The sequence below is a fragment of the Gorilla gorilla genome, chromosome 1 (genome assembly GCF_029281585.2).
Source record: "Gorilla gorilla gorilla isolate KB3781 chromosome 1, NHGRI_mGorGor1-v2.1_pri, whole genome shotgun sequence".
Classification (NCBI taxonomy): Eukaryota; Metazoa; Chordata; class Mammalia; order Primates; family Hominidae; genus Gorilla; species Gorilla gorilla.
This window is the reverse complement of record NC_073224.2, coordinates 204,528,077-204,538,518: the sequence shown is the minus strand read 5'-3', so window position 1 is coordinate 204,538,518 and position 10,442 is coordinate 204,528,077. Positions and strand designations below refer to the sequence as shown.

Here is a 10,442-nt window from a genome sequence, read left to right as displayed (position 1 = left end):
AGAGTGTTGCAAAACAGAAGTTATGGGTCTAGCCTCATGAACTTGCAAGCAGGTTGGGGACAAAAGGCTGAGTGCTGCACAGTGGCTGAAAGCACAGAAATTGTCAACAGCCCCCATATAGAGCCCCAGGTTTCAGAGGGGGAGGATTCTAGGCTCCTAGGATCCACTTGAAGACAGGGGCATTACCTGGGGAAAAGCTTCAACTGCTCCAACAGGATGGCACTTTCTCTCTTTTAATGCTTTATTTAACCAACTAATAAATGCCAAGAAAAATCATGATTGGCCTGCAATCCCAGCACTTTGGGAGGCCGAGGTGGGTGAATCACCTGAGGTCAGGAGCTCAAGACCAGCCTGGCCAACATGGTGAAACCCCATCTCTACTAAAAATGCAAAAATTAGCCGGGCGTGGTGGTGCATGCCTGTAATCCCAGCTACTGGGGAGGCTGAGGTAGGAGAACTGCTTGAATACAGGAGGCGGAGCTTGCAGTGATCACGCCACTGCACTCCAGCCTGGGCAACAGAGCAAGACTCTGTCTCAAAAAAAAAAAAAGAAGAAAAATCATGATTGCCAGTGTTCCCAGGATTCAGCTCCCCATTTAAGAGCAAAATTCCAACTAAAAAATATATATATGTATATATATCCTTCAGTGGGTTGTAGCTGAGATAAACAAGATGGAGAAAAGAGGCCCAGAGGAAAAGGGAAGGCTCCCTTTTTTACTACAAAGCTAGTAAGTGGTCGGGTCCTGCGGTTCCTTCCCAAATCCTTTGAAGCTACTCCCGATGCACCAACCTCACCAAGGCCTTATCGCCTCTCACCCAGCTATTCTGTGCAGTCTGGCCTGTACCCATCTCCACTGTTCTGTTGCCCGAGCTGCCAATGGCTTCCACTGTGTGCGGGCCAACTTGTTTTTCATCTGGCCACTCTCTGGAGTGCCTTCCGCTCCACAGAGCCTGTCTGCTGTGGCTGTGTTTGGGCTCCAACACTGCCCCCCACCTCCACCCGTCAACTGAGCAAACCTGTGCCCTTAGCTTGGAGGACACTCCTTGGCAGATTCGAGACCTCCCTTTACTAAACTTACTTCTTTCACCCTCACTCAGGATGGGACATGTGCTGGCTCCTATTCATGCAGCATTGACTATGTGCTTCTAGGCCAGAGGTTCTAAAGGGAGGCCCAGGACCAGCGCATCAGCATCTCCTGGGAACCTGTTAGAAAGGCAAATTCTTTTTTTTTTTTTTTTTTTTTTGAGACGGAGTCTTGCTCTGTCGCCCAGGCTGGAGTGCAGTGGTGCAATCTCGGCTCACTGCAAGCTCCGCCTCCCGGGTTCACGCCATTCTCCTGCCTCAGCCTCCCGAGTAGCTGGGACTACAGACGCCCGCCACTGCGCCCGGCTAATTTTTTGTATTTTTAGTAGAGACGGGGTTTCACCGTGGTCTCGATCTCCTGACCTCGTGATCCGCCCACCTCGGCCTCCCAAAGTGCTGGGATTACAGGCATGAGCCACCGCGCCCGGCCTAGAAAGGCAAATTCTTGTGTCCTCCCCCTTCCCCAGACCTACTGAATTAGAAACCCAGCAACCTGTTTGAAGAAGCCTCTCGTCTTGAGGTTGGAGACTGCTGCAAAGCGAGCAAGGCTCTGCCGGGCCTGAGTTCTCCTCTGTCACCATCTGTGTAGATTAAGTTACTTCATCTCACTATGCCTTGGCTCTCGATCTGTAAAAACAGCCACTGCTGCCCTCCTGCAGCAGGGTTTTGTGCCCAGGGCCCTGGAGGGAGCATGAGCTCAGTGGTCCTTCCCTCCTCCCTGCCTTGGGAGTGCTAGGCTGTGCACCAGCCCTCCCAAGCCACATGCCCAGCAAAGTGCTCTGTGAACTAGGTACAGTCAGCACATTTGGGGGCATGTGGCCAACCTCTACTATTTGGGAACACCAAAGGGAAGATGAGTGGTCAAAATTTCTAAAGCCACACCCTGGACTTTAGGACACTCTGTGTCCCCCCAGCTTGGTCACAGGTGGACATGATCATTTTTGTGTTAACAAAAGATATGGGAAGAAGGGACATCAACCCTCCTCCCTTAAAGCCAGCAGGGGTACTGGGGTGGTGCACTCCCACCCACCAGTGGCAGGCAGGGCCTAGCACCACTGCTTGCATGTGCTGATGCCAGGCCCAAAACTTCCTTGCCAGAGGCCATGACCTCACAGGGCTGCCCAGGGGGTGGGAGCTGTGCATAGGTCCGAGATGTAGCGTGAAGCAGCACACCCAGCAGACAGAGTGCACAGTTAAATACCATGTTTAATCATCCCACAATGGACAGTAGTGCAGTAGTAGAAATTATAAGTGTCTCTTTAAAAAGTCACTCCCCCAAAGTTTCCATTCCCCAATACCCAGATAACCATGGTAGAACAGGGCCAGGGTGAGGGGGACTCAGGAAGTCTTGGTTCCAAGGAGCTGAAAGTCTTTCCAAGTCGAAGTTGCCTTGTGAGCAGCCCAATGAGTTGATGCATACGCGCTCGCTCTAACACGCACATATGCAAGGGACACAGAACACATACAGATGGAGGGACAGGGAGGGGACCACGGCGGGGCCATCGCACACATGCGCTCTTGTGCCGCAACATTCCAGTCCATCTGGGGCTATCTCCTCTGGGGACAGGGAGCGGTGGCCTGAGCCCCGAAGCAGCAGGTGCCGGTCAGATGGAGAGGAGGGAGGCCGTCTGTCCAGCCTGGCTGCTCTGACAAGGACCCTGGCAGCGAGAGAGGCCACCCGCCATCCCTGACACAGTCAATCCTCCCTAATCTCGGGCCGGATGGGAGAAGGGAGTGGGGCTCCAGTGTTAAGGGGGGGCCAGATATCATTTCTATGCTACCATCTCAGCATCTGTGGTGAGGGGAGGGGTGCCACTTCCTCTTTGCCCAGCGAGAGGGTGTACTCTACCCCAGAGAGGGAAACACCATGTCCACAGTGCTTGGTTTTGCACTCAAGTGTGCGGGCAGCACAGCAGGCCTCACCTTGCAGCACTCTGGGCACAGTCACACTGTCCACCGGGGAGCTGCAGAGCTCAGGAGCTGGCTGGGTCTGCCCTCGAGGGAGGGGAGGAGTTTGCAAAAAAAGGAGGCCCTGAGGTGAGGATATCTGGGGGCCCACCAGACAGGTTTAAAGAGGAAACCTCTTCATTCACAGCTTCGTTCAGGGGTTCCTGGAGGACGTCTCTGGATTCAAGTCCCAGGGGTTCTGGTTGGGACTGTCAGGGCGAAATGACCAGCAGATGCTGGGACAGCAGCTGCCCGCAGACTCGGGAGGTAGGAGGACTGGCCAGGCAGTGTGTTGGGCCCTGCCCTGAGGAGACAGACCAGGTGGCTACAGAATCTCCTCCCGTGGGCTCCTGGCCTTCAGAGGGGTCTGCCCGTTGGGTACAGAGCCATTCTGACCATGCAGGAGTTTGCCCTTCTCTCGGTCTGGCCATGTAAAGATGGCATCGTCGCTGTCCAGCTCTGACTCGGAGTGCATCAGGCTGCTACTTAGCACCAGGCCTTTCTGTTTGATGCCTGCAGGGAAAACAAGGAATCCAGCATCAGGAGACTGGCCTCCAGGCTGGAGCCACCCCCACACCTTACCCCAGCCTGAGGAGCCAAGGAACAGGGCAAGTCACAGGCTCCTCTCCAGGCTGGGAGGTGCAGATGGGAAGGAAGCTTCCCAAGTCCTTCTCCCAGGCCCAACTGGCTGGAACAGTCCACTAAGGGGTGTCACAGAGTATGGATGAGAGCACACCTGGGGTCTCCTGCTGGTTCTTCATCTCCAGTATCCATGAGCTTTGGTTCAGGCCACCCGGTGACATTCTCTTTCCTTTACCTTTCAAATTTGGAATATTTTATCATCTCCCTCTATGGGTGGAGTGACATGGTAGGCAGGAAAGCACCAAGAACTCAGGCTCTGGAGAATGAGCTTTTAGCTGCACCCTAGGTCAGCAGGGCCACTGAGTGCTGGCACAGCAGGAGTGTGCAGTTTCAGTCCATGTAGACATTTGCTCTGTGGGCTCTTGTCTGCTGTGGCTTCACTGGATGCTAGGGTGGCAGAGCAGGTGCACGCTTGGAGAGGTCTCTCCTGCTGGGAGAGCCTGACTGAAATGGGGACTCTCAGAAGCAGTCCCAAGCAGCCAAATCACAGAACACACAAAGCAAGAACCGTATGAAGCACCTGGGGTCAAAGAAGACACCTGCGATTCTGCAAGCCATGGCAGTCCCTTCACTACTTATCCCTATAGATGCCGGGCGGCCACAGACATGAAATGTGGTCTGATAAGAAGAGTTCCAGCAGCAAAGATGGCTGCCCTCTGGCTGGTGCAAAAACTCCAGAGAAAGCAAACAGCAGGCTGAGATAGCAGGACTAGAGTGGGAGCTGCCAACAGGTGGCACCCCCTCAGCAGTGTTCTGGGTCCTGGGAATGCCCACGCCCAGGAGCTAACCTCCCTCCTTTCTAAAAAAGGTAACCAGTCAGGTGAGGGGTGGACATCTTAGGGAGAGGGGAGAGCCCTCTCCAGCACCACAATCTCATCATCCAATAATCATTCTTCCTTCTCCGGGGAGAAGGATCCAGATCTCCCTCACATACTGAAAGTGCCTTGAGAGGATTCCCAGCCATTCAGCCCTTCCTGGCCACACCTGACTTAAGGCTGGGAGTGCCCCGAGCTCTCTAGGCTGAGCGCATCCAGACCCTGATGCGCCTGCCATTCAGGACCACATGCGCCCAAGGACCTTGTCCATGTACAGCTGTGCCTGTGCCACATGCTCTGGGGCTTGGGCAGGGAGCTTCCTCACCCGCGTTGGTGTCAGGGTTACAGTTCTGGGTCTTGACTGAACCTCTCCTACTGAGTCTTCGGGCAGCGGAGCAGCAGGGCCACAGAAGAACACTGACCGCCAGGACATCTCCAGTGCGGTGGGGACAGTGGAAAGGGCCCTGGCAAGGGCCCAGGTCCTCCAAAGGCCCTGCCTCGCCCCTTGAAATACCCACCCGTTCACAGCTGCCTCCTTCCCAAAGCCCCTCTGGCTATAGCAGTGAGGACAGGAGCCTAGGTTCAACCTAATATACTTCAATAGAAAGTTTTAGAAAAAAAAATCAATAGAAAACAAAAACAACAACAAAAAACAACAACAACAAGAGAAAACAAAGCCATAGCTGCTGAATGTAAAGGGGGCCTCCTGAGGGGGGCAGCCCCACACTTACCAGGTGGCACTGCTCTCCTTCCTCAGTTACTGCTCATCCTCAGCCTAAACTGGCTCCTGGCAAACTGTCCGTCCAGGCTCCCGCGCACATACATCCTCTTTCCCCCCCACAGACCCACTCAGTTTACCCTTCTTCCAGCTAAACTTCTTCAGTTCCATACCTGACACCATATGGTCTTGAATCTCATTCTCCTCGTCCTCCTAGTGACTCTGCTCTAGGCTGGACCTGCTAACCCACTGAGCCCAGAACAAGAACCAGTGCTTCCGGCCTGCTCAGACCCACACCGAACCTGAGCGGGCTCTCCCAGCTCCCTTTGGTAGACACTGCCCACAAGAGACCAGCCCTGCTGCCCTCACCTGGTCGCACGTTGTTGGTTTTGGTCACCTAGATGCCACTGGAACACCCCGTGGCTCTCCCCTCTCCCTAAGATGTCCGAGGTGCTGAGCTCAGGCTCCCATCCAATCTCGCCTCTGCAGCGCAGCACTTCTCCGGGCCATCACCGCCCGTTTCTCCCCTCCTGCCTCAGAAGAGGCATCTGAACTCCATGCTCCCTTTCTCTCCTCTCTTCCCTTCTCCCTCCTTCCTCCTCAGTCAGGAAGCACCTCTCCAACGCACCACTCCTCTACCTGCATTCGACATTGCCACCCACAGATCTGTTCATGAGCCCTTCTCTGAGGAAGAGGAGGCCCTTGCCCTCTGCCTGCCATCCTGCTTCTCTAGCTTTCACTGCTCAGCTTCTAAAAGGATTTTTAAATATTCAGGGACTTCATCTCCTCACTTCGCTTTCTAAATCACCTGCGCTTTCACTTCCACTGTCACTCCCCACTCTACTGCAGCTCTCTGATGGGCCAGGAGCTTCTCTGGTGCTATCAATTCTGATTCTTTGGCCTTTGCAGCAGCAAACACCGACGGCTGTCCCCTAATGAATCCCCTCCTCCCTCCTGGATGGTCATTCTTGGGGTCCTCAACCCTAGGCCTCTTCTTTTGTCCCTCAACGTTCCCCCATAAGGGATGTGACCCTTTGTGGTGCTGATCCTCACGAGCAGATGGGAGATTCCTATTTCTACAGTTCCAGGTCTGACTCTTCTGCTGGGTTCCATTTAATTCATCTTCTCTTACCCAGTCACTGCATCAGAGGTTCTGATTCTGTCAACAGCACTATCATTCTCCATCTCTCGGTTGGAAGTCAGCCCTGACCTTGCCAGACCTAGCCAGACCTAGCTATAACCCACTGACACCACGCTGTGTGAACCACTGTCAGCTCCTCCTTGGACCAAAAATCTCCTTGCTGGTCTCCACACTTGTAGCCACTCCCCTTCAATTATTATATGTTGTCACCAGACTGATTTTCCTAAACCAGCATATCCAAGACTTTGCTTCCCAGCATCACCAGGATAAATGTTTAACTCTGCAGGCTGATAGTCAAACTTTCACAATTTGGGCCTTGTCAATCTTTCATTCTCATTTCCTCAACTCCACTCATAACTGTCTTGCACCAAACACTTGATCTCCAACATTTCTTCTCCAGTCTCTCCCATCTCAGGGATACTACCACCACTCAACCCACAGAGGCTCAGTGCTGAAGCTGTGAGTCATCCTTCCTTTCTCCCTTCTCCCACACCCCTTGGCCAGCAGACCACTAACCTCATCAAGTCTTCCTCAAAAATGTATCTAGAATCTATCTGCCTCTCAACCCCAAGGACATTCTATCTAATTTCCTTTCAGCTAGCCTTTCCCCCTCCAACCCCTGCATCTGTCAGCCACAGTTATCTTTTCTTTTTTTTTTTTTTTTTTTGAGACAGAGTCTGGCTTTATTGCCCAGGTTGGAGTGATCTCAGTTCACTGAAACCTCCACACCCCCAGGTTCTAGCAATTCTCCTGCCTTGGCCTCTCGAGTAGCTGGGATTACAGGCACCCACCACCACGCCCAGCTACACAGTTGTCTTTTTAAAATATAAACCAAGAACGGGTGCCATGGCTCACACCTATAATCCCAGCACTTTAGAAGGCCAAGGCAGGCAGATCACTTAAGCCCAGGAGTTCAAGAACAGCCTAGGCAACATGATGAAACCCCGTCTCTACCAAAAATACAAAAAAACAAAACAAACAAACAAAAAAAAAACCTGGGGATGGTGGCGCATGCCTGTGGTCCCAGCTACTTAGGAAGCTGAGGTGGAAGGATCACCCGAGCCCAGGAGGTCAAGACTGCAGTGGGCCTTGATCGCACCACTGCACTCCTGCCTGGGTGATAAGAGTGAGACTCTGTCTCAAATAATAATAATAATAATAAATGTAAACCAAATCCCACCATTCATCCCCTTAAAAAGCTATCAGTGGCTCCCCATTGTGCTCAAGAGAAGTCCTCAGCAGGGACCCTGCTCATCCATTGAGCCTTGGGTCACTCACCCCTTACTCCGTGGGAAGGTGAACCTGTCCAGCATGTCACCTTCTTCTACCTCCTCAAATGCTCTCTGCTCCTTCTAGCAGCTGGGTCTGCACCAGTTTTGTTCCTTTGCCTGGAATGCTATTTCCTGCAGCTTTATCTGGCTAGCTCCCACTTATCCAGGTCTCAGCTTAAGTGTTTTTCTTCATAAAGGCCTTTTATGAGCATATTTTATGTATTTGTGAGTTTGCTTAATGTCTGTCTGACATAAGCTACACAAGAGTGAAGTCTGTCCGTTTGATTCACCACAATATAAGCAGTGTCTGGCACAGGGCCTGGCACATAGTGGTCCTGCTCCATATCCACAGATGAATGAGACACAGCCCCTGCCCTCAGGGATTTCACTGATGGGTGGGGAGACAGGCAAACATAACTAATCATGAGACAGCGAGAGAAATGCCGACCCAGGCATGTGGGAGAAAGGTGAGCACAACTTGAGGAGGTTAAGGGAGGGATAAGAAAGAGCTTTCTAGGGCTGGGTATGGTGGCGCATGCCTGTAGTCCCAGCTGCTTTGGGAGGCTGAAGCAGGAGGACCACTTGAGCCCAGGAGTTGGAGGTTGCAGTGAGCTATGACTATACCACTGCACTCCAGCCTGGGTGACAGAGCAAGACCTTGTCGCCACATTTTTAAAAAAGAAAGAGATTACTGGATGAACCAGCAGAACTTGTTTAGAAAAGAGGGAGATCAGCAAAGAGAAAGATTCTAGAAAAGCAAACTGATGTAAGCTCACAAAGGCCACATCTACCAGACCAAAAGTTCTAGCTTTTTGTGCTAGAAATAGTAAGTCATTGAAGAATGTCAGGGGGTGAAAAACATGATCAGAGTAACATGATAAAAACCTTGGCTGCAGTGTGAGGGGTGGGTTTTGCACATTTCACCTCCAGGCCCTCATTCTCAATATTCCTGGGTGAAATGCCCCGCCCGCCCTCACTGCTCTGGTTTCCTGGGCTCATTTCAAGCCCCACCACCTCCAGTCTCCGCCTTGACAGTGTTGGTGGATCGAGCTGCTTGGTGCAGAGTCCAGACTGCTGTGAGCCTGTTCTCTTCTGCTACTGTGTGTCTTTTCTCCCTCACTAGACTGAGGGCACAGCCTGTGTCTGATGACTCCCTATACCCCCACAGCCTCTCCCTAACACAAAGCTTTAAGCATGAAAAGTGTTTAAGAAATGCTTTATATAAAAATAGTTCTACTTGCAGAGTGTTTAGGAATCGCTTTATAGAGTCTAGCTCTCATAAACTAATGATACCTGTCCCATGGCATCCATGATGAGTGAAACCCTCGCCAGGTGACCCAGCCCAGCGGAGGAAGGAAGGCCTACTACCTGCCCTGATCTCCCAGTGCCATCACTCAAAGTCATCTTACTGTTTGTGCAAGGAAATGCCCTCCTATCTGCCCTAAGACACTGACAGAAGCTGAGGACTTGCCAAATGATAAAGACAGGAAGACAGGAGAACAAGGCTGGCTGAAAGGTGGTCAGCTGGCAGACACGGGCCTGGGTCTCATCTCTGCCCATAAAGGACAGACTGGTCAGCAGTAAGAGACAAGTCCAAGGTCCCTGACCCTGACTACCTGGGGCAGTTGGAAAAGCGGAACTCCAGGTGGGAAACATAAGGAGAATGCCCAGGCAAAGGAAAACAACAGGCCCAGCACCCCCGCCAAGCGGAAGTAGCATGCGAAGTGGGTCCTGGAGGCATTTTGTCCAGTGCAGCTCAGGGCAAATCTGACCCTCAGTCTTCATCAGGCAAAAGGGAACAAAATGCTTTGCAAGCACAGTGGGCTGTTAGTGACACACTCAGGAGGGGCTAGTGACAGCAGCCTTCCACACAGAGAGTGCACAGACCTAGAAGCTCTGGCACCCAGGGCCCCTACCTGCTCGGGAGGTTGGCTTCAGCTCCAGGCTTTCCTGATCCGTGGCATCCAGGATCTTGTACTTGCTTTTCCTCTTGGGTTTTCCTTTTTGCCTAAAAAACACAACCCCCACCCCTGCTCAGGAAAGAGGTTCTCTGGGAGGATAAGGATGAGAGCCAGATGTGCATGCAGGGCCCTATTTTGGTGGGGCACCTACTGAGAGGGGTGTCCTCTCCTCACTTCTCAGCCAGGAAAGGTGGCAACTGTGATTTGTTCCTCAAATGTTCCTCAGCAATTCAGGAGAAGGGCAAGGGAGCTATGACCACCTTGGCACGGACTCACCATCCCACAGGGGCAATGAAGGACAGATTGGTTAAAAACGTAAAGAAAACAAAATCCTCTGCTTGAAGGGTGTGGGAGGAGACAGGCATTACACTAACAAAGTTGGTAATGGTGGTTGTCTTAGACTGGTGGGAATTTTTAAAAATTCCTTTAGTTCTAAGTTTTATAAGAGTATAAGTTTTATAAATTTTATACTGAAAGTTGAATCTCAGCTCTGTCACTATTAACTGGTCCTCAGACAGTGATGTACCTTTCCTGAGCCTAAGTTTTTTTATCTGTAAAATGGGAAAAGGTTATGTGTATTAAAAATGATATTACCTATAAAAATATTATGGCACACAGTATACACAGAAATAATATTATTAATAATGAAAACATAAAATAAATGTAACCATTCCATCTTAGAAGACTCAATAGGAAGACTCAAATGAAAAAACACAGGACGCCTGAGCCTGGCTAGCCTAAAGTGCATACCTGTGTGGAAACATGCACACTCATGAATCCCAACTAGAAAGAAGGCAGAATTAAAAACTCGCGGGCTATGCTGGTGAGGCTACGGTGTGGTGCATTAAAGAAAACACACCTTA

The 10,442-nt window shown here is 51.5% G+C and overlaps 1 protein-coding gene across 9 annotated transcripts in view; it reads right to left on the bottom strand.

The window, feature by feature from the left end:
• Nucleotides 1-2,272: 2,272 nt before the first annotated feature.
• Nucleotides 2,273-10,442, bottom strand: part of KIAA0319L (KIAA0319 like) — a 123,714-nt gene continuing 115,544 nt past the window's right edge. For 7 of the 9 annotated variants that reach the window (XM_019015157.4, XM_055391534.2, XM_004025437.5 and 4 more), the window contains 2 exons: nucleotides 9,535-9,626; nucleotides 2,273-3,544 (listed from right to left, as the gene is read on the bottom strand). In XM_019015157.4, the coding sequence (XP_018870702.2) occupies nucleotides 3,357-3,544; nucleotides 9,535-9,626 (280 nt within the window). In that variant the 3' untranslated portion in view covers nucleotides 2,273-3,356. Of the gene's footprint in view, nucleotides 3,545-3,767; nucleotides 9,627-10,442 lie in introns of all 9 variants that reach the window. The other 2 variants (XR_010131651.1, XM_055391541.2) reach the window with 2 other exon arrangements.